Here is a 23222-nt window from a genome sequence, read left to right as displayed (position 1 = left end):
GGCTAGCCAGGGCTACATAGTAAGAGTCTGCTTCAAGAAACAAAACAGAAAAACAAAAGCCAACAACAACAACAAAAAAAAAACGCAACTAAACAAAAATGTCTTCTTAGGGATCCATCTCCCAATTCCCCCAATCCTACATTATTGTCAGGGAAAACGGGGGCAGAAAGCTTGGAGGGCAAAACGTCCCTTACAAAGCAGATGCAGGGACTGTGGGTGTAGCTCAGTTGGTGCACTGCTGTTTTCAAGGCTTTGGATTTGATCTCTGATACGCCATAAACCGGACACAGTGGCACACACCTATAGAGATTCAAGATTATCCTCAGCCACACAGGCAGTTTGAGGCCAGTCTGGAGTCCATGAGATTCTGTCTCAAAATCCACCCTACACATGAATAAACCAGAGACAAAGCCAGGTATGGAGATGCACATTGGTACAGCCAGCATTGGGGAGGCTGAGGCAGGAGGACTGCCTTGAGTTTGAGCTCAGCCACAGTTATGTAACAAGACCCTGTCTTGCGGGCTGGAGAGATGGCTCAGAGGTTGAGCACTGTCTGCTCTTCCAGAGATCCTGAGTTCAATTCCTAGCAATCACATGGTGGCTCACAACCACTGTAATGAGGTCTGGTGCCCTCTTCTGGCTTGCAGGCATAAATGGAGGCAGAACACTGTATACATAGTAAACACATAAATCTTTAAAAAAAAAAAAAAAATACATGGAGCCGGGCATGGTGGCACACGCCTTTAATCCCAGCACTTGGGAGGCAGAGGCAGGCGGATTTCTGAGTTTGAGGCCAGCCTGGTCTACAAAGTGAGTTCCAGGACAGCCAGGGATATACAGAGAAACCCTGTCTCGAAAAACCAAAAAAAAAAAAAAAAAAAGTAAAGCTGGAAGAATCTGACTCCGGATTGAGGCGCGAGCCCACAGAAGCCAAGATTAGTGGAATCTGGTGTAGTCCAGAGGTAAAAACACGGCTAACTCTGCCACCAGCCGGCTCTGTGTGCACCATGGCCTCAAGATCTCTAAGAATAAATCTGCAAGGTTTTCTTTTGTGTTTTTGAAACAGGGTTTTGTTTGCTATGCTGCTCAGGTTGGGCTCAAACTACCACTTTTTTAAGCCGCTGAGTTTGTGGTAACTTGTCACATCAACCACAGGAAACAGAGACACCCAGATATACATAACCTCATGGGCAGGGCTTCTGTCTTTACACTCAAAGTATCTCCCACACACCTGAGGCTAGGAGGCCATCAGACCCCCTCTGAACGAACGGGGAAAGGCACCCAGTTCCCAGGGTCAGGCTCAGTATTGATTTAAAAATATTTTATTCTTTACAAAATACAGCATTCAACCATCCCTTCCTGTGACATCTGGCCCCTGCCAACCGTCCCCACCCACTGTAGCCAAAGGCTTCTGGGCTGGGCTGCAACCACAGCACGAAATTTTCTGGAGGCTAGGTTTGTGCCAAGGTGGGGTTTCCCCAGCTACCCTGTACACACAGATGAGAGGCAGGGACAGTGACAGGGCAAGGTCACACAGTGCTGGTCCAGAGGCCCTCAGAAGTAGCAAATGTGGTCAGCCACCTGCCCTCCTGTCCCACAGGAAGCAATTCCTTAGAGCCCAGGCTGGGGAGGAAGGAAGTCCAGGGGTGGCAGAGTGGCAACCCTGTAGTCCACGTGCCCGGCCCTGTTCCCAGTCCAGACACCTAGCTGTCTTCCCCATTCTCCCCAGGGCCCCGGATGAGGCGCTTGTGGCCCCGCTTGCCCCCGGGGCCTTTGGGCTTGGCGAACGCCTGCTTGAAGGCGTGTTGCTTGGGATGTACCTCGTCATAGAGGAACTCGGCTGTCAGCTCTGCTCCATCACCGATCTCAATCTGCATGGGTCAAGACAGAAGTCACCACTATATCCAGGGCCCAACACATACCACTCTCAGGGAAACCCCACTTCTGGAGTCACCCTTGATATCTGTCTTCTCTTAGGTAACTGCAGGATCTACAATGCAGGGTCTGTTACCCCGCTGACCTGAGTCACCTTCTCCTAGCCCCATCCCCACCAGACCTAGGAAAAGGAGGTGGTAAGGCGGTCAAGCCTTGGGCTTATGTGTGCCTTGGTTTGCCCTGGGCCTTAGGCTTTCCACCCATCCAATACTGCAGCAGTGAGTCTTGCAAGGACATAGGACTCCAGTGTCCCACATGGAGAGTGGGGTGCTGGGACCCTGGGAATAGGCCATACCTTCTTAGCTATCTCCAGCTGGAAGTCTTGCTCTACAGAGTCAAGGAGGCGGCTCTTGCAGCTGGAGTAGAGCATCCGCTCTTTGATGCTGCACTTGTACCCGGGCATGGAGTAGATGAACACTGGAGGGGACGACTCGGTGAGGTACCTGCAGACCTCCCCTAGCAGGCCCAAGCAGTGGCTTGTCATTGCTGCTCCCTGCCCAGTCCCTGTCATGGCTACTCACCCACAGATTCAAGAGTATCACCCTCATGAGTATGCTTGTATAGGAAGAAGTGGTAGCGGGCAGCATCTCGGGGAACCCGTGAGGGCAGCTGGGCCACATTTGTGGGTTCTGTGTGTACCAGCTCGATGGTCTCCCGTTCCAGGTCCAGCTTCTGAGGAGGAGCAGGGGAGGTATGAGGGTGCCAGTGTACCCATAAGGAAGCAGGATTGTTGGGCGGGTAAGAGTGTTTGGGGTCCCCATCTCTAGGGTCCCCTTCTCAAGGCTGGACCTCATCAGACTGCGGGGCTTATTCTAGAGAGTCTCTCCAGGTTTAGCCCCAACTCTGCCCCTTTTGAGGATTCTGCTAAAAAAAAAAAAAGCTCCCACTGAGATCCCTGTCTGAGGTGTCGTGGTGGGGCCTTGACTTCAGCAAGGCACTGCCACAGGTCGACTGTCAAGAGGTAAAGCCCCAGGAAAGTGTTGAGAAGGGAAAGGCATTCTTCTGGGGCAGAAGGTGCAGAAGGACTCTACCCGGGAAAGAGAAAACTCAAAGGAGCTACAGAGGAACTCTGGGAGAGGACAGGGTCAGTCCTGAGGGCCAGTGTAAACCATGGTGTCTATATGTTGTAAAGATGTATAGGGCCACATGCTTACAGGGTATCTATTGTGGTTAAGACCTGGGGGCAGGCAGAGGAGAAGAGAATAGTATGTTTTTTTTTTTTTTTCCCCCAAGACAGGGTTTCTCTGTGTTGTCCTGGCTGTCCTGGAACTCGTTCTATAGACCAGGCTGGCCTCAAACTCAAAGATCCTCCTGCTTCTGCCTCTTAAAAGGCATGCCCAACCATGCATGGCTTCAATTTTTTTTTTTAAAGAAAAAATTGAAACAGGGTCTGGTATAGATTAGGCTGACCTTGAGCACGCTATGTATGGACGACTTTTGAGTTTCTGACCCTCCTGCCTCTGCCTCCAGAATGCAGAGATTACAGGTGCGTGCCACCACACCCGGCTTTTTGTGCTGCTGCTGAGAATCAAATACAGAGTCTGGTGTATACCAGGCAAGCACTCTACCAACTGAGCTACAACATCCCAAGTCTAGGAACAATGTGGATTAGCAGAACAGCCCAGGAGACGGGGACAGGACTCTGTGCCCACTTGAAAATACGTGTAACCGGGAAACAGGAGGAGTCCAGTGTCTAGTTCGTGTGTGCTTGGCACGGCTGTGTACCCACCAGCTGGATATAGTTGACAGTCTTCTGTTTGAGTTGCTGAAGTGCCCGCTGGGCCTCAGGCTGCAGGGGGAAGGCCAGGCCCTGCAGCGTCTGGTGTTTACTTTCGACGCTGATCTCAGTCTTCACCTGGGGGTGGGGCAGCCATGAAGAAAACCTTTATCTATCAGTAGCCAGTTGTAGCCTACCAAGTTTAGGATCTCCCAACCCACATCGTCCCGTGCACACACCTCATTGATTCGGATCTGCTGGAGTTCTCTCTCGGCAGATGTCAGTGGGGCAGGTGCGGCACAGGATGACAGGTGCTTCTGGTACCCAGCCAAGGAGAGGTCATCCTGTGGGGGAGGGGCAGAGGTGTGAGTGGATACCCTGGGTGGGCGGGCGGGCAGGCAGACAGAAGCCTGCTGTGCATCTCAGCCTGCAGCTGGAGACTCCCCATCCTCCCATTTCTTTTATTTGAGACAGAATCTTATGTAGCTCTCAAGCTACATAAGCTGCCAACAGTGACCCTGAACTGCCAGCATTCTCGGCTGTCTCCACTTCCGGAGTACTGAGAGTCAAACCAGGGTTTCATGCATGCCAGGCAAACGTTGTATCAGCTATGTATGGTACATCCCTGTATTCCTATATCACCCTGAGCCTGGCACTGAGTTGCTCCGTGACCCTCACACAATGCCTCACCCTCTGGTCCCCATTCTTCATTCTGGCTTGACTAACCTTTACTGTCCCGAAGAGCTCATCCTTGATGTGGCCGCCTCCAAACTCCTTCTTCACGGTGGCGCGTGTGGCTGCATATAGCATCTTCAGCCGCACCTGAGATGGGGCAAACTGTGAGGACCTATGGGCCAAGCTGCTGCTCCAGGAGCCAACTGTGGAGCCCCGGAAGAGGGAGGCAGGGCTGATGGAAGCAAGTTATCGCACTACGCCCAGTAGGGGGCGCAGTAAAGCTGTATGAAGCAGCTTTAGCCAGCAGGGGGAGCCTCCACCCAAACTCATGGCGGAGTCGGGCTGACTGTACTGAGAGTCATCTTAGGAAGCCCAAGCTCCCACCGCAAGGCTCTGCAGGGTTTGGGGCAGAACCTAGCATCCCTTCCCTTGCCTCTTTAGGCCAGAGTCTCTTCGTCTGTTCTCCCCACTTCCCACCGGCCCCGGAGCAGGGTTGATGGGCAACGATCCCTAGAGACTCACCGGCGAATTGTCAGGTGACCAGGCCAGGAAAAGCCACTCGAAACCCTGAGCATTCTGCGAATCAAGTCGGAAGAGGAGGTAGCAGGGCTCTTGGGCGTCTAGCAGCGGCAGCACAGCCCTGTCGTAGTCCTGGTCCCACCGTCCCACTGGCTCCTGCGAGGCACCCAGCACGAGCTGCTCTGGGGGCAGAGGCCGGGTGAGCCCATGTGGCACATCCCACATTCTCCTCTGCCTGTGGACCTATGATCTCTGGATGTAGCTTTTACTTGGCCACTTCAACCCTCTTGCCCCTGCCCCTTCAAATCCCCAAAGTAAGAAGCTGAATTGCCAAGGGATGAACATGAATCAGTGAATTAGGCTTCGTGTCCCAGCTATGGGTGGCTCCCTTTGTACACCCCCACACCTGCTAAGGCTTGTTTTCAAGCACACTCAAGCACTTGTGCATACACAAGCACACAAAGGAACCCAGCTGTGTGCTCACCCCCCCAGCAACAATGCAGTCCTCTCAAGGAACTCCTACACAGGTAGCTAGCTGCGCGGTACAATCTTAACTGTACCTGCTCTCACCTCACTCAGCGCCTGGCTCCATCAAGCCCCTCTCAGGACAAAGTGCTAAGCAAGAGGCTGCCACCCCCAGCTTCAGCCCTCTACCCCAAAGTAAAAAAGCAATAGTAGCCAACTTTTTTTTTTTTTTTTAATGGCAGGGTTTTACTATGTGGCCTCAGTTGATGCTGAACTCCTAACCTTCCTGCAGCAGCCTCTTGAGGGCTTGAGGGCTGCCTGCCTGCACCTTTTCTTTTGCTTGCTTGCTTGCTTGCTGTCTGAGACAGGAGCTCATGCTGTGCAGACAGGCCTAGAACTGTGCTGCAGGAAGACCTTGAACTTTTTCTTTCTTTTTTTTTTTTTGGTTTTTCGAGACAGGGTTTCTCTGTGTAGCTCTGGCTGTCCTGGAACTCACTCTGTAGACCAGGCTGGCCTCGAACTCAGAAATCTGCCTGCCTCTGCCTCCTGAGTGCTGGGATTAAAGGCATGTGCCACCACGACCTTGAACTTCTGATCCTCAGAGCTCTACCTCCTGAATGCTGGCGTTCCTTCCAGTCATGTACCACCAATTCCACTTTATGGAGTCCTAAGGAGCAAATCCAGGGCCTTGTGCACACCAGTCAAGCACTCTACCAACTGAGTTACAATCCTAGACCCTTGTGGTTATTTTTGATACAATTTTGCTATATAGCCCAGGCTATCTTCAGACTTCTAATCCTTCTGCCTCAGCTTTCCTGGTGCTGGAAACATAGGAGTATATCACTCGGTTGAGCTAACAACCAACATTATTATTATTATTATCATCATCATCATCTATATATATATGCATATATATATATGACATATATATAACTATGGGTACATGCATACCACAGTGTATATGCATAAGTCAGTAGTTAACTTTCAGGGCTCAGTCCACTGTAAGTTTCAGGGACTAAACTCAGGTTGTTTGTTAGGTTTGAGCAGCAAATACTTTTACCTAAGCCATCTTGCTGGCCAGCCTGGAGCTGAGGCCTACCCTGTCTCTGGCCAAGTAGGTCATCCAACCCCAGTTCCAGGCTGAGACCTCATCTGGACACCATACATGTCCTTGGTCACACAGCCCAACTCAGAGGAAGAACTGGGCAAAACAGCGATCCCAGGTGGGCCTTGAGGGACCAGCACTTCACCGGCCAGCACTTCATGGGGCCCTTTTGACAGGGCAAATAACCTAGCTGCCCGAGCCTCCACATGTAAAGCCACCACCTCTGCAGGCCTTGGCTTCCTTCCCTGCCTGCCCAGAACTCAGATGGGAAACAGTGTTGAAAGCCAGCAGCTTTAGGCTGGTGAAGTTAGGGAAGAAGGCCAAAAGCTGTCAGATTTTTTTTTTTTTCTTTTTTTCTTTTTTGAGACAGGGTTTCTCTGTGTAGCTCTGGCTGTCCTGGAACTCACTCTGTAGACCAGGCTGGCCTCAAACTCAGAAATCCACCTGCCTCTGCCTCCCTAGTGCTGGGATTAAAAGTGTGAGCCACCACGCCCGGCTGTTGTTCATATTTTAAAAGTTTTTATTTTCTTATTTTATGAGTATTTTGCCTAGATTTACATATGTGTGTCATGTGTGTGTCTGGTACCCAGGGAGCTCAGAAGGTGGCATTAGATCCCCTAGAACTGATGTTACAGACAGTTGTGAAGCACCAGGTCAATACTGGAACCCGAATTTGGGTCTTCTCCAAGAGCAGCAAATGCTCATAACTCCTGAACCATCTCTCCAGCCTTTTGTTCACATTTTACAACCAGAAAGTTTGGGACAGGTGAGATAGCTCAGAGGGTAAAGGTGCTTATCAGCAAGCTTGAGGATGTGAGCTTAATACCAGAGAGCCACATGGTCAAAGCTGTTCTCTGATCTTCTCTCTCTCTCTCTCTCTCTCTCTCTCTCAGTTTAAAAATAAACCAGAATTTTATTTTATTTTTTGGTATCATGTAGCCCAGGCTGGCTCCTGACTTACTATACAGCCAAGAATGACCTTGAACCGTCTGATTCTCCCACCTGTACCTCCCAAGGCTTCATTTTTATATTTGGATACAAGTTTCTATAGTCTTGGCTGGCTTCCTCCTGTCTCAACCCTCTCCAATGCTGGGATTATAGGCCTATACCATCATGCCAAGCTATAATAGGAATCTTACATAAGGAGTGTTTCTTGGGGCTGGAGAGATGGCTCAACTGAAAGCACTTGTTAATCTCCCCGAGGACCTGGGTTTGGTCCCCAGAACCTGTGTGAGGCAGCTCACAACTGCCTGTGACTCCAGTACCAACAATGTCCTCTCTCGGCCTCCGTAAGTCCTACATGCACAAGCACGTACCCCCACGCAGACACAGATGACACACATATAGTTTTCTGTTGTGGTGGTTGTCTAAAAGCAGATCTATAATTTAATTTCTTTAGAAAAATCAGGAGTGCTGGGCATGGTGGCGCACACCTTTGATCCCAGAGCTCGGGAGGCAGAGGCAGGCAGATTTCTGAGTTCGAGGCCAGCCTGGTCTACAGAGTGAGTTCCAGGACAGCCAGGGCTATACAGAGAAACCCTATCTTGAAAACCCAAACAAAACAAAACAAAATACAAAACAAAACAAAAATCAGGAGCCCCACCCACATTCATCTAGATCATAAGCCCCTACCCCATGCATTCCTGGGTTCCCCGACGCTTGGAATGCAGAACTAGAGTGAGTCTACTTAGAGATCCCTTATGCTTCTGGGAACCACCTACGAGGGGTACCTTTCCTGGGAGGTTAACGGGCAGGGCTAAAATGGGAGGCCAATGAGCTCAACTGTCTCTTTAAGTGTGGGGAGCCCCAGGAGACCTCTATTTATCACCTCCCATAATGACCCCTACCCAGCCTCTGAGGACATCTGGATTTGAGGAGCCTGGACAAGGCCCAGCTTAGCTGTGGCCTGAAAGCCTGTGGTGGATTCTGAGTCTGGCAGGGCCTGCTAAGTAAACATATCACTAGGCTCATTCAGGGAGTCCAGTGCCAAAGGGCTCGTGACAGCGTGACTACTGAGAAGGCTGAAGGACCCTTGGAGGGTCTGGCCCACACCTACTCCCTACTCCCAGACTCTATACCACTCCCCGCTGAGGCCGTCACTGGCAGAGGGGAGAGGGACCCCTTGTCTTCCCATCCCTAATTCAGCCTCAGACGGATCCCCTGCCTCCTTGAATATTTCTACTTCAAGCCCTGGCTCAAGCCCCACACCCTCATATTACCTGGTAAGAACGTAGGGGCAGCTCAAGGCCCTGTCAAGCATGGTGTCACTCTAGCCTGCTCTGAGAATGAGCAAGACATAAGCTTTTTCTTCCCATTCTGGGGACATCTACCATGGGAAGGTCCATGGTATCTCAGTCCTTCTACAGCCAGCAGCCAAGCCAGGCCCAGCCAGGCCCAGCCAGGCCCAACCTGCTGACCACACACACACAACATATACACATACAACACACACAGAGCACATACACACACACACCACACATAAAACACACATACAAAACACTCACCACACACCACATACACACACTCCCCACACACCACACACATACAACACACTCACCACACACACATACTTACCTTCCCACACACCACACACATACAACACACACACCACATACACACACACATACACACACTCACCACACACACACCACACACTCACCACACACACACACATACACACACTCCCCACACACCACACACATACAACACACACATACACACACTCACCACACACACACACCACACACTCACCACACACACACACATACACACACTCACCACACACATACAACACACTCACCACACACATACACACACTCACCACACACATACCATACACATACAACACACTCACCATACACACATACTTACCTCCCCACACACCACACACATACAACACACACACCACATATACACACACATACACACACTCACCACATACACATACCATACACATACAACACACTCACCACACACACACACACACACACACTCACTACACACCACATATACACACACTCACCACACACACTCACCTCCCCATACACCACACACATACATGACACACATACCACACCAAATACACACACACTCACCACACACATAGACACACACACCACATATACATACCGCCCCGCCCCCCAGACACAAAACATACATATAGGAGGACTCACTGGGCCCCTACCACCTATCTAGCCCAATACTCTGACAAGGCTCATCTCAAACACCACACAGCCTCAGGCTGAGGTTGGACAGAACTGCAGGATAGGACTCTGTACAACAGGGTGCCCTCTACCCTCACTGCAGGACCCCACTGAGACCTCTCTGTGAAAGGCCTCATCACATTCTCAGATGCAGAGACTGAGATCTGGAAGGGGCTGGAAGGAAGCTGATACCTAGCTCTCCTATCCCCAGAAGTGACTGGGTTCGGCCTCCATTCCATGCCCCAGACTGTGGGGGACACTCACCGTCCTCAATGATGACTTTGATAAGTCGGATGGAGCCAGCCCGGGCCTTGGCAAAGAATTCCTTTAGCTCTTCAGTGGCTATAAGCACAAGAAACATAGTTGTTGTTGGTGAGCAAGCAGGCAGAGTGGGCAGGGAAGAGTTTGGGTCTGCTGGTGTCCTGTGGGGTCTGGTGGCAGCCAGGCTGGGAAGTGGGTTAAATATGGTTTCCCCATGTGACTGGGAACCTGAGATGGCCACTGAACATAAGCTCCCAAATTTAGCTAGCAGGAGTGGCAGGCGGTGGCCTGCTGGCCGGGATAGCTCTGATGACAGGAAGGACAGGCAGGAATGGACAGCTCACTTGAAGATGGACCAGTTTCTAAGACAAGCCAGGCTTGCCAGAATGAAGGGCACCCACTTGTCCCTGGACACTAGGATGATCTAGCAGTGACTCAACACCCACTCAGCTGATCAATATAAGTGGACTCAGTCTCATCTAGAGAGTCAAACAAAAACACATATACACACCCACACATACAAGCATGCACAAGTGTACACATACACACACAGGCACGCACAGATACAATCCTGGACTGCCAACACAAATACAGGCAGCAGACATAGCTGCAAAGTATGTCTACACCATGTGTACAGGCAAGATAAACAAAATATAGAGACATAAATTTGCACGTCACATGAATGTACTCGTAGTTCAAGCCCCCAGTCAGTACCAAAACAGGGGCTACCAGCCCTAACACAGCCCTATCAAGAGGCAATAACGCCTCGGACCTCAGGCAGTAAGGAAGGCTACCAGGAGGAGGAGTGGTGCCAAGGAAGAAGCCTCCATCTTGGAATTTGGGCATCAGAGATGGAAGGTGACTAATGACCAAGGACACAGTGCCAAGGTGAGGACCATGGGCACAGCTCGAGGACCATGAGTCATCTCAGTTCTCCTAATGGTGATAGAGAGGGAAGACACAGTCCAAGTGTGTAAGGGACCTGCTTGGAGCCTCTGGGTGAGTGTGACCTTGGGGCTGCCAGGGGTCAGAAGAACCCCGGCAGAAACACAGTTGGAGAATTGAGATCACAGAGTATTTTTAGGGCTTGGAGTGGGCAGCTGATGGGCAGCTTAGGGGCGGGTGGAGGGGCTTTAGGTAAACAAACTCTTAGTCTGTCCTCAGGTGCTCCCCGTTCCCTGCAGTGGCCTTATGCTTGAAGCTTAGGCACGAAGGTCACTGTGTGGCCAGGGGCCTAGCAGCTTAACAATTCCTTGGGGACAGAAGCATGGCTTGGTACTGTACACAAGGGGACGTAGCCCCACTGGGTATGCACAAATGATTTTTTTTTTTTTGGTTTTTTGAGACAGGGTTTCTCTGTATAGCCCTGGCTGTCCTGGAACTCACTCTGTAGACCAGGCTGGCCTCGAACTCAGAAATCCACCTGCCTCTGCCTCCCGAGTGCTGGGATTAAAGGCGTGTACCACCACTGCCCGGCATGCACAACTGATAAACTATGAGTAGAAGCTTTAAGCCTGATCTTTGGGGGCCCAGCTCCCCTTAGCTGTGTGACCCCTGACCTCTCTGAACCTGAACCTCATCTATAAAACACAGCTAATTCCCTCAAACTCAGAGGCCTGTGGTGTGTGGGAGAAAGAGCTGAGGAACTGGACTTTGCTGACATTTTTTTTTTTTTTAATCTTAAGGGAGCTGTGTTTTACTGATCCTCCTACCTGCCTAGACCTTGAGAGAGAGAGAGGCTAAGAAGCTCCCCAGAGGGAGAGGCAGACAAGCCCCTTCTACTGTTACCAGGGCATACAGAAAAGCCAGCAGGGAAAGTGACATCTCTTCCTACCCCACCCCAATGCCTCCCCAGTCACCATCAATAATCTAGAGGCCAGGCCTGGGACATTTGAGCCTCCTTCATCAAAGATTCATGCCTCCCCACCCCCACCTTGCCCACCTCCAACTCTAGCAAGCCTCAGGTTACTGTCCCTCTTGGGCCCCACTCTGAGGTCAGCAGGCCTACACACCTATGGCCTGGCCAAGGCTGGCACCTGATCCTCCATGGTGGTCTTTCTTGCCACTTCCAGCAGGCACAAAAGAAGATGCATATCCTCATAGGCAGGAGATTGGGAGGCTCCCCTGGGCAGGCCTGTCTCACTTCATAGGGAATGAAGGGATAGGGCAGAGCCTTGGCACAGGATCTGTAAGCAGTGTGTGTGTGTGTGTGTGTGTGTGTGTGTGTGTAGCACACTTTGTAGCACCTCCTCCCTCTTGGAGACAGCAGCTCAGACCAGACAAAGAGGAAGGAAGGGGCAGGCCAGGCAGCAGTTTACCCTGACAGTTCCCCACTTTGTGGCTGACTCAAGAAACCTGCTCCTCCATCTCTAGGAGAGGCTGGCCCACCTGTGGGTGGCCAGGCTTGATCCAGGTCCCTGCATACTCAGGACAAACAGGATGGGGATGGGCCAGGGCAGGGAAAGTCTCTTGGCTTGTCCATCCACCAAGCAGCCACAACCGCAGGCGGGGATTCCGGCAGTCAAGCTGGTCGATGGTGGTAGCCCTGGTCAGAGAATCATGATGTGGTGGTAGGAGTGGCTGATGGCCAAACCAACAAGCTGTCTGGGCAAGCAGCCTGGCCTTCCCTACTGGCCAGGGAAGCAGCCCTTCCAGGCCCATAACAAATGGGGACAAAATACCTGGCTCCCAGCTATTGCTTCTTTCTTAAGTCTCTCCAAGGAGGAAACTGGGGCCCTGGAGGGGGGCTATGGGTGTCACACCCTGGGCTGTAGAAGCTTCCTGTAGATGAGGGTGGAGGCAGGAGCTCCCCTATAAAGTCTTAATCCTGACCCTTTCCCCTGCTTCCAGCTTGAAGTTGGGACTTTGCAGGCCTGGCTGGAGCAGCAATAGAGAGATCACAATGGAAAAGGGAAGAAGTCAAAGGCCAAGGTCAGATGTGCAGCTCTCCCCATTCTACTTAAGAAGGAGGGCTCCATTCCAGCTTCTGTCCAACCTAGTCTGCAAGAGTATAGGGGTCCTGAAAGGAGAAAAGGTCAGGCTACCCTCTCCACACATACACACAAGCCCATGTCAGTCATAAGACACCCATGCAAGCACCCATGCTAATACACACATACTGAGATGTGCCTGAACTGTGCACACATGCAGATACCCACAGTTTCTGTGCATGCTGCCAGAAAACACTGATGTCTGAGGTGGAACCTAGAGTGTCCAAAACCAGCCACTAGTGCATGCACACGAAGAAGCCTGGACAGGCATAACCAAGTCTCACCCAGATGTGCACATACTGGACTGTATACAGAGAACATGTGCACACCCATGTACACTTTTCCAGATGTGCACATCCGGGTACACCCCACCTCCAGAAAAGAACAAAAATACCCAGACCAGTATACACAGGCACATCCGCCCCCAGTTGGGTACACAAGATACTTCCACCCTCGCTGTGTGCATCCATGTGCACCCACTCCCAGCTATGTACAACAGTCTGTTCTGCCCCAAGACGTGTCCATCCCAGGGACTCGCGGTTGCAAAAGAGAACAGGAAGCTTCCCCGGAGGGTACAAGGAAGAGAAGGATGAAGGGACCTAGCGCGGAGAACCAGCGCGGCGGAGCCCTTGTCCGCCCTCCAACCGCCCTCACCGTGGATGCCGGTCTGGTGCGCCATGGCTCAGCTTTCGGCTCGCCTGTGCCGTCGGAGCTCTCCGCTTGGTCCTGGCCCGGCTCGACTCGGCTCGCCTGGACCCAGAGCTCCGGAGGATGTGGCGACGGCACCGAGCCTCGCGCAGCTTCCCGGGCGGTGCCGCAGGACCCGCCCCCAGCGCGCCCCGCCCCCGGAGGGCGAGGCGGGCAGAGGCGGGCATTGATGCCGCGCGTGCGCGCAGCGGGCGCCGGGGTCCGGATGGCCCTGTGCCCGGCCGCTACCACCTTCATGGCCAAGAAGGGGCCCCAAGGGATTGTGTGGGTGGTCGCTTGTAGGCCAGGATCCTGGAGGTCTGTGGGCGGATCCGCACTTGGGCGTGGGAGGGGCTGTGAGCTTGCTGCCGAGGAGGTTTGAGAGTGAGGGCCGATCCAGGCGTACCCGTTTGTGATGGTGAGGTGATCTCAGTGTAAGTGGGCACTCGATCGTGTGTGGTCGTGAATGTGAGTGTGTGTGTGTGTGGGGTGTGTGTGTGTGTGTGTGTGTACTGATTTCCTACCAGTCATCAGGTGCACGGTGTCTGGAGCCCAACGCTGAGAAAGTGAATGGCCATAGGAGGAAATGAATTTTGGAAGGAATATGGTAGGAGAGACCGAGGTGACCTAACAAGGCTGAGGAAAGTTTTCCAAAAAGACGGTGCATGTGCTAAGTGTGACCCCGTGGTGGAAGGACTGGAAGTCAATTTGAGGAACTTCCCAATTCCTAATGACCTTGCCTCTATTCCCAGCAGCCTTTCCTACTGCTCTTACAGACTAACGGCCGAATAGCAGCTAGTACTCGTTAACCACAGAAACATCTCTCCACCCTGGACCTTGTTATTAAAAAATAGATAAACGGGACTGGACAGATGGCTCAGTGGTCAAGAGCATTAGCTGCTTTTGCATAGGACTCAAGTTTGGTTCCCAGCACCCACAAGACACAACTGTTCCTTCTTCTGGTCTCCTGGGATTAGACACGGACATTGTGCACATAGATACATGCGGGCCAAACACCCAGACACACACCAAAATATTTTTTTTTTACTGAAATAAATAAAAACTTAAAAAAAAATAGATAACTTAATGAGAGATGGCTCAGTCAGTAAAGTGCTGAGTTAGCATATAATTTCCGATTCCCAGCATCAGAATGAAGACACTTGGCTTTCCCCCTGGACTGTGCAGGGAGGCTGGGGACCTTGGCAGAGGGAGTTTGAGGAGACAGGTCAATACCTACTGGGACTCATTTGCTTATTAGTCAGCCAACCCAGCCAAATGGAGAGAAAGAGAGAGAGAGAGAGCGCAATAGAGGCTGACTGGCTGGCATCCACCTCTGGTTTCCACATTGCACTCTAACATACACAGTGTATGTATATACTACACACACACACACACACACACACACACACAGACACACACACACACACCAAATCTGTGAGAGAACTCAAGCAATAACTAGTTCAAATGGAATCCTTGGGTTGGCTCAGCTGATAGAACATTCTAACCTGCGTGACATGTGTGAAGTACTAGGTTTGATTCTTAGCACTACATAAATCAGGTATGTTGGCAAATAACTATAATCCAGAACTAAGGAAGCAAAGGCCTTCAAGGCCATCCTGGTCTACATGGTTAGATTTTGTCTCGTAAGTAAATAGGAAGGAAGAAAGAAAGAAAGGGGGGTTCAGGATTAGCCTGGGCTAAGGAAGGAAGGAAGGAAGGAAGAAAGGAAGGAAGGAAGGAAAGGAGAGAGAGAGAGAGAGAGAGAGAGAGAGAGAGAGAGAGAAGACAGAGAGGTGGGGGTTTCAGGATTAGTCTGGGCTACATAGTGAGTTCCTGGCCAGCCTGGGCTACATGGGACTTTGTCAACAAATGAAGAGGTAAAAAAAAAAGGGGCTGGCGAGATGGCTCAGTGGTTAAGAGCACCGACTGCTCTTCTGAAGGTCCTGAGTTCAAATCCCAGCAACCACATGGTGGCTCACAACCAACTGTAATGAGATCTGATGCCCTCTTCTGGAATATCTGAAGACAGCTACAGTGTACTTACATATAATAAATAAATAAATAAATAAATAAATAAATAAATAAATAAATAAATCTTTAAAAAAAAAGAGGTTTAAAATAAAAGGTGGTGAGGTAGAAAACTGGATAAAGGAAACAGGCCACCCACAAAGATGGATGCTGTCCCACAAGTCGATAAGGAGCTGCTTGCCTGGTCCGTACTCATTAAATACATGAAAACTGAGCTGTATGTGGAGTCTTACTTACCTGTAGGCAAACATTTTAAAACTTTGACAAGAATTGTGATTGTCAAGGCTGGGTAAATAGGTGATGCAAGCTTATGTAAAACAGTGTGGTGATGCTCTTGATTGTAAAATTAATTATCCAGATGTGGAACCTTTGAGCTTGTCTGTGAGGGCATTTCCCCAAAAAGTTTAAGAAGGAGGGAAGACCAGGCCTGAATGTGAGCAGCGCCCCCTGTGGGCTGGGGTCTGAACACACCTCTTCCCGGTGGCAGACACTCATGACCAGCGACCTAGCATTCCCGATTCTCTTGCTGCTGCGGCTGCGATGGAGGGAGCTATTCTTTCTGTAGTTGCTTTTGGCAGATACATTGTTATAGCAAAAACTAAAGTAACTAAGGAAGATTTATCATATGTATCCTTCTCCTCCTTAGTTGGAAGCAGGGGTTGGGAGTAGGGAGTATCTCAGACCTTGTCCCCATTCATAGCTGGGTCAGGCGCTATCAGAACTACTGTTACATCCGGGCTCAGCAGTCCCTCTGTTAGCACTGTCCTCCTATGCCCAGTGTGTGGCTGTTACTGGGTGGGTTCAGTAGGGTAGCCCCCACCCCAGTTACTGGGGTGCAGCTGTTTCCCAAGAACCTTCCTCCTTGTGCAGGAGGAACTGCTGGCAGAACAGGGCTGACTAACTAAAGGAAGAGAAGCCTAATGAGTACTAGGCTGGGCTTAGGAGCAGAGCCAAAGGCAGGGAACGCCTCATCCATCCATCCTTAGGCCTTAGAGACTTTAAATTGGTTTCCTGGAGGAGAAAAGAGGAAGCGAAATGGCTTGAGGGGTGGTCTGATTCAACTACACTGTCATACTGGGAACCCTGGGCGTCTAACACTTCCCCTCTGTGGGCCTGAGTCCTCCCTTATGAAGTGGAAATTGAGGCCTTGCAGAGGGACACCTAGACTTAGGTGACAGAAAGTGACAGGCGCTCTCCCCCAATAGTTATAGCTATTTAGGGGTAAAGGGACATCCTGAGCCAGAGCGATAACATGGTGAGCGCCTTCTCAAAACAAAAGAGGTTGGTGAAATTCTTCACTTCCCTCAGTCCAAGGCTGCACCTTAAAGCAGGAGAAAGGAGCTACACTCCCTCTTAAATTCCCATAGGTTCCTCTTGTCCGTCACTCGCACTCCAGGGAGGCACTTGTGCAGGCGAGAAGCCATCTTAACTGTAGGGGCAGACATTTGGGAGCGGACGAGGGTGAACAGAACTCTGGAGCACTCTGAGCCCGGCTCTTACTCACACCTCCAAGGACATACTGTCCCAGTCCTCCGTCGCTAAGCAGGGCAAGACTGTTTGTTGTAAGCGCCCGCCCAGCACCTATTCTGGATGACTCTCCACGGTTCCTAGAGTAGAGGGAAGGGCTTCCACTCTCAGAGGATCGAGTCCCACAGGTGCGGGTGAGCCTTTGTGCCTTCTCAGTGGTACTCTGACTCAAGCAGGCGTCTTCACTTCGCTAGGCCTCAGTTATCCTGCCTGTAAAGTGGGATATGTGACCACATCCCCTTCTTACAGAAGGCCAAAGAAACTGGCCGCACACACCGGGGCCGATAGGCGGGATGGGGCGTGGCCTCTTACCCCCCCCAGGCTCCACCCCCAGGCCCGCTTCCTCCCAGTGGCGGGCGGGACCCTGGTGTCCCGCCGTGCGCGGGCAGCCCCCGGCCGCCACGCAATGTCCGCCGGCTGGTTCCGGCGCCGCTTCCTACCCGGGGGTCCACTTCCAGAGCCGCGGCCAGCCGGGCCGCGCTCCAGCCCGGTGCCCTATCACCGGCCCCGTTTTCTACGCGGCTCCGGCTCCAGCCCGGGAGCCACTGACGCCTCGCGCCGCCCCGATGCCCGGCCGGTGCGCAGCCCAGCACGGGGCCGCACACTGCCTTGGAACGCAGGCTACGCAGAGTGAGTGTCCCTGCCCCCCGCGTTCCCTCCGGACCCTCTGCCTGATCCCGTCTGGTTCTGTGCTGACCTGAAAAACCGACGGGTGTGCACATCCCCGCTAACCCTCTTCTTGTCTTCAACCTTGACAGCATTCCTCCTTTTTCTCACTTTGGCATTTTCTTTCGAGAAGGTTGGAGGTCCCCGGGAGGGCTCGCACCCGGCTGGACCCTCCTTTCTTCTGGCCTCTGCAGATGTATGTCCCACCTCGCACCTCACTTAGGGTTTGGCCTATGCTCTGTGGGATAAGGTTGAGACTGAGGTGGGACTTCCCAAACCCTGGGCCAGCACAGTGACTAAAAGGGGCAAGCCAGCGAACAGTTAGAAAACTTATACGGCTTGCAGAACAAGCATGAGGATCTGGAGTTGGGATCCCCAGCAACCTTGTTAAAAAGCTGGGAGTGGCAGTCGGAGCCTGAAATCCCAGCACTCCGGAGGCAGATGCAGGAAGACTCCCGGACTTGTTGGCCAGGAATTCTAGCTGAATCAGTGAGCCCTGATTTAGTAAGAGACCATCCTGTCTCAAAAACTAAGGAGGAGGGCAAGCCACTTCTGGCCTTCGTACAAACACACACACACACAGTTGTCCAAGTGTGTCAGGGGACAGCACCAAGAAGCAGTTGTCCCAAGTGGAGTCTCTGTGCCCACAATGACATAGATGAGACATCACAGTTGATTTCGTGGCCTTAGGGTTATCAATGCAGAAAAATCTGAATTCAATGAAGACCAGGCTGCTTGCGGGAAGCTATGCATCCGGCGATGTGAGTTTGGGATCGAAGAAGATCAAGAGTGGCTGACCGTGTGCCCAGAGGAGGTGAGCACTGCCTTGCCTGATCCCCGCTGTCAGGCGTGTAGTCCAGGATGTGCAGGTTGATTCTCCTTCTGCCTTACTGTCTCATGTCCTAGTTCAGGCTGGGCCAGGGGGACATCTGGGGAAGCTTGGCGGTGCCTGACACAGAGCTCTTCCTATGCAGTTCCTGACGGGTCACTACTGGGCACTGTTTGATGGGCACGGTGGCCCTGCCGCAGCTATCTTGGCTGCCAACACCCTGCACTCTTGCCTTCGCCGGCAGCTGGAGGCTGTGGTTGAAGGCATGATGGCCCCTCAGCCCCCCATGCACCTCAGTGGCTGCTGTGTCTGCCCCAGTGACCCCCAGTTCGTGGAGGAAAAGGGGATCCGGGCAGAAGACTTGGTGATAGGGGCTCTGGAGAACGCCTTCCAGGAATGTGTGAGTGGGGCCTATGGGGAGAAGGGACATGTGCCCCCAGGGACTTAAAGGACTCTAGGTATAACGGCACACCATAGTTACCATTCCTCGGACTGTGGAGAGGTTGCTGGTCCCTTCCTTCCTGGTAACAGCCCCATGGTCTTCAGCTTACCCCTCCCATGTATCTAGTTCCTACTGTGTGCTAACTGCTCACCTGTACATGCCGTTGGCCCTCAGTGCAGGCGATGGTTTCTCTTCCTGTTTTGAATTACACTTCCCTTGTGTAACTCTCTTTACGAGGTATTCAAGAGTTAATGGCCAAGCATTTTGAGCTGAGATGCTGTGGGCCTGCTTGTGGGAATGCCATTGTAAGGAGTCGGGGGACTTTGGCGCGGTAGCTCTACCAACCTTGGTTTGCTCCAGGACGATGTGATTGGGAGAGAGCTGGAGGCCTCAGGACAGGTGGGTGGCTGTACAGCCCTGGTGGCGGTGTTCCTGCAAGGGAAGCTGTATGTGGCCAATGCTGGGGACAGCAGGTGAGTGGACCATTGGAGGGCAGGCAGGGCTGTGGGCAGGAGGGTACCAGGGGGAGTTGAGACAATAAAAGGAGGGTTAGAAATGAGGAGGACTGGCTGGCCAAGATGGATTTGTACTTGGCATAAGCCAGCAGTAAGGGTGGACAATGATGCCAAGGCAGGCAGGGGCCATCGGTGCCATGCTAAAGGGCTGTACCTTTACTCTATAGGTCTTAAGAGTCCCAAAAGGATTTGAATCAGGGATCACAGTGACTTGAATTGGCCCCTGGTTGGAGAAAGAGAAAGGTGACCATGGGTGAGTATGGTGGTTCCTTCATAAAGCTCTTCTTTCCCTCCAATCTGTTTAGGGCCATCTTGGTGCGGAGACATGAGATACGGCTGCTGAGTTCTGAGTTCACCCCAGAAACAGAGCGGCAGAGGATCCAGCAGCTGGTAGTACCCTTGGCAGGGGGACCCCGTCCGGGTAGAAGACCATATAGGGCCCTGGGAGGGAGCCTGATCTGAAAGTGACCTCCCCCACCTAGGCCTTTACCTACCCTGAGCTTCTGGCTGGAGAGTTTACCCGACTGGAGTTCCCACGGCGGCTGAAGGGGGATGACTTAGGGCAGAAGGTTTTGTTCAGGGATCATCACATGAGAGGCTGGTGAGCCGGTGGGATAAGGGCATGAGGTGGGGAAAGGTCCAGGGTTCTGGCTCACATGTGTGGCCTGAGGCAGGGAAGGCACGAAAAAGCTGCTTGGGCTTTAGGATGGGAGAAGTTTCAGTAGTGTGTAGGTCTTTGGCTGATTCTAGGTCTGCTCCTGCAGGAGCTACAAACGAGTGGAAAAGTCTGATCTCAAGTATCCACTGATTCATGGACAGGGTAGGCAGGTCAGTGCGCACCCCTCCTCCCCGCCCTCCCAAGAATCCCTCATTAGTTGTTCCTAGAAGGTGGGATCGTCTTTGTCCCTTGCTAGTGACTGTGTCTAGTATTCTGGGGTCCATCCCGTCATGATGTTTCTCTCCTAGAAGCCACTGTTCATTCTGCCCCTTTGTGCTCAGCTGTGAACATGGGATAAGCTGTCATCTCATCCCTCCTTCCCCCCAGGCTCGGTTACTGGGAACACTGGCAGTCTCCAGAGGGCTGGGCGACCATCAGCTCAGAGTCCTGGACACTGACATCCAGCTGAAGCCCTTCCTACTCTCCATCCCACAGGTGACGGAGTAGTGTCACCCACCCCAGCTTCCATCTGCCCAGAAAGGCAGAGAATGAACCTGGCAGGAGCTGGGAAGGGAACACTGTAGGATTCTTAGGCTTAACTTGCAGGTGACTGTGCTGGATGTCCACCAGCTGGCAGTGCAGGAGGATGATGTGGTTGTCATGGCAACTGATGGGCTCTGGGATGTCCTGTCCAATGAGCAGGTGGCACTGCTTGTGCGGAGCTTCCTCACTGGGAACCAAAAGGATGACCCACACAGGTACTGTAGCTTGAGGGAGACCTGACTGGACCAACCTGGGTTGGTGCTAACAATAGCACCAAGCAGCTACAGCTGTGAAGACTGCTAACTCAGGGCAAGTGGTCTGATCAGGGCCCTCTTGAGCTTCCCAAGGGAGAGGGGATATGAGCGAAAAAAACCCAAGTCTGGTTGCTAATCTAGTTTATGGCCCTTTCAGGCCATTGCTTGTTGCTTGTCCCACAGTTTCACTACATTTAGGGGGCCTCCCAGGTGCCCTGCCCTTTGCACGGTGTGTTGGAGGGCTAGCCTTGGTCTTCTGCTCTATAGCCAAAGTACAGCTGCAGGGTGGTCTTCACAGGTTCTCAGAGCTGGCCAAAATGCTGATACACAACACTCAAGGAAAGGACAATGGTGCCACCGGAGAGGGGCAGGTATCCTACGACGATGTCTCCGTGTTTGTGATTCCTTTGCACAGCCAGGCCCAAGAAGGCAGTGGCCACTGAGGACTCACATACTGCATTCTAGAACCTCCTCAGGACCAGTGCAGACTCAGCATATGTCCACTGTGGCCAAGGCAAGCCCCTGCCTGGCCTGTTCAAAGCCACAGCCCAATGCGTATCAGGTCCCACCTTCTGCAATGGTAACATTCCCTTGGCAGAGGTACTTGATAGCACGTGGCATCCGTGTTAGCGCCTCTGCAGGATCAATGGTTAAGGGCACTAAGAAGTCTCGGGGAGTAGGAACTTTGGGTCCAACTCGTGAAATTTCAAGTTATTATTCATTTAACCATCCATCCACACCAGGCACCTTCTTGAAACCTCTGAGCAGTTTCACATTTGCTTAATTAAGATTAAAGCGATCTTAATTTTTTTTCTTTCTTTTCTCTCTCTTTTATTAAAAGATGGGGTTTCTGAGAGGCAGGCGGATTTCTGGGTTCGAGGCCAGCCTGGTCTACAAAAGTGAGTTCCAGGACAGCCAGGGCTACACAGAGAAACCCTGTCTCGAAAAACCAAAAAAAAAAAAAAAAAAAAAAAAAAAATGGGGTTTCTGTTATGTAGTTCTGCCTGTCTGCCTGTCCTGGAACGGCTGGCTTCAAACTCAGAGATTACCTGCCTTTGCCTCCTGAGAGCTGGGATTAAAGTGTTGTGTGCCAGACTGGATCAGCCATTTTGAGGACAGTTCCTGAAACCTGTTCAGATCCCGCCTTGCTCTCTGCCTGTGAAGGGCACAGGTCCCAGATAAACTTTGTAGAGTAAAATGGGCAAGAAGTCTCCAGCATTGGCAGGGCTGACTGTCACTGCTGGGAGCCTTGCTGCCAATCTGGTTGCTTTCCTCCAGTCCCAGGCCTGCCCTATATACCAACAGTGTCTGTGCTGTTCTCCAGCCGTGCCAAGTACAAACACTTCTTTCTCAGCAAGCCAGTTCTGTGTTTCTAACCTTCCACTTTTAGCCAGCCTAGCGCTATCCCCACCCACTCTACCCTACCTAGCCTCAACAGACTCACATGCAGCATTCCCTTCAGACACACAGCCAACATGTTATTATGTTTGCATGTAAAAGCCCCCGTGAATCATGACTGCTCACAGAGCTCTGCCTGACAATTTTGCCGTTTTTCTTGTGGCCTCTTTTTAGTCCTACAATGCAAACCTGCATACAATCAGGACTGGCCCCATGCTCAGCCCCCTCGCTGTTGCCAGGAAATAAGGCCTTTAATTACCTGTGAACTCTGGATTGGAGGCACCAGAAGGGCTGCCTTTTTACTTAAAAAGAAGAAAAAAATTTTGCAAAAATTTCACTGTGAGGCCTTGTTGGTTCTGGATCGTGGCCTTGGCCTTGGATCTTTTCGGCTTTTGCCTCTGAGTGATAGGTTTCTCACTCTATAGGCCAGGCTGCTCTGAAAGTTACATCGCCTTAGGTGACCTCAGTTTTGTGACCCTCCTCCCTCAGCCTAAGCACTGAGATCGCAGGTGTGGACTACCAGACTCGCTCTTTAGGGTGGCCTGATGTGAGCACTTTTTCTTTCTTTTTTTAAAAAAGATTTATGTATTATATGTTAAGTACACTGTAGCTGTCTTCAGACACACCAGAAGAGGGCGTCAGATCTCATTTCGGGTGGTTGTGAGCCACCATGTGGTTGCTGGGATTCGAACTCAGGACCTTTGGAAGAGCAGTCAGTGCTCTTCTCCTTTGAGCCATCTCGCCGGCCCGTTAGTGAGGGCTTTACATAAGGCTGCTTCCCTCTTCATCTTCTCCTTAACTTGCC

At 51.8% G+C, this 23222-nt stretch overlaps 2 protein-coding genes across 3 annotated transcripts; one reads left to right on the top strand and one right to left on the bottom strand.

Moving 5' to 3' along the window:
- Positions 1-1300: 1300 nt before the first annotated feature.
- Positions 1301-13688, bottom strand: Twf2 (twinfilin actin binding protein 2). Its single transcript, XM_021172214.2, has 9 exons — positions 13525-13688; positions 9884-9961; positions 4850-5028; positions 4379-4474; positions 3892-3996; positions 3665-3790; positions 2457-2607; positions 2231-2352; positions 1301-1871 (listed from the first exon to the last, which is right to left on the bottom strand). The coding sequence occupies exons 1-9, from the start codon at positions 13547-13549 to the stop codon at positions 1704-1706; spliced, it is 1050 nt and encodes a 349-aa protein (XP_021027873.1). The 5' UTR covers positions 13550-13688; the 3' UTR covers positions 1301-1703.
- A 3786-nt stretch (positions 13689-17474) lies between these two features.
- Positions 17475-21829, top strand: Ppm1m (protein phosphatase, Mg2+/Mn2+ dependent 1M). Of its 2 annotated transcripts, XM_021172167.2 has the most exons (10): positions 17475-17742; positions 18469-18592; positions 18753-19007; positions 19410-19522; positions 19870-19954; positions 20047-20165; positions 20329-20392; positions 20610-20717; positions 20829-20980; positions 21318-21829. In XM_021172167.2, the coding sequence occupies exons 1-10, from the start codon at positions 17519-17521 to the stop codon at positions 21460-21462; spliced, it is 1389 nt and encodes a 462-aa protein (XP_021027826.1). In that variant the 5' UTR covers positions 17475-17518; the 3' UTR covers positions 21463-21829. The 2 variants fall into 2 exon arrangements, with proteins under 2 accessions (XP_021027826.1, XP_085684097.1); XM_085827971.1 differs by lacking the exon at positions 18753-19007.
- The last annotated feature ends 1393 nt before the right edge of the window (positions 21830-23222 follow it).

This window comes from Mus caroli, unplaced genomic scaffold (genome assembly GCF_978045245.1).
Source record: "Mus caroli unplaced genomic scaffold, Mus_caroli_1 scaffold_11, whole genome shotgun sequence".
Lineage (NCBI taxonomy): Eukaryota > Metazoa > Chordata > Mammalia > Rodentia > Muridae > Mus > Mus caroli.
Note: the sequence above shows the minus strand (reverse complement) of the source record. Positions and strands in the feature narration are given on the sequence as shown.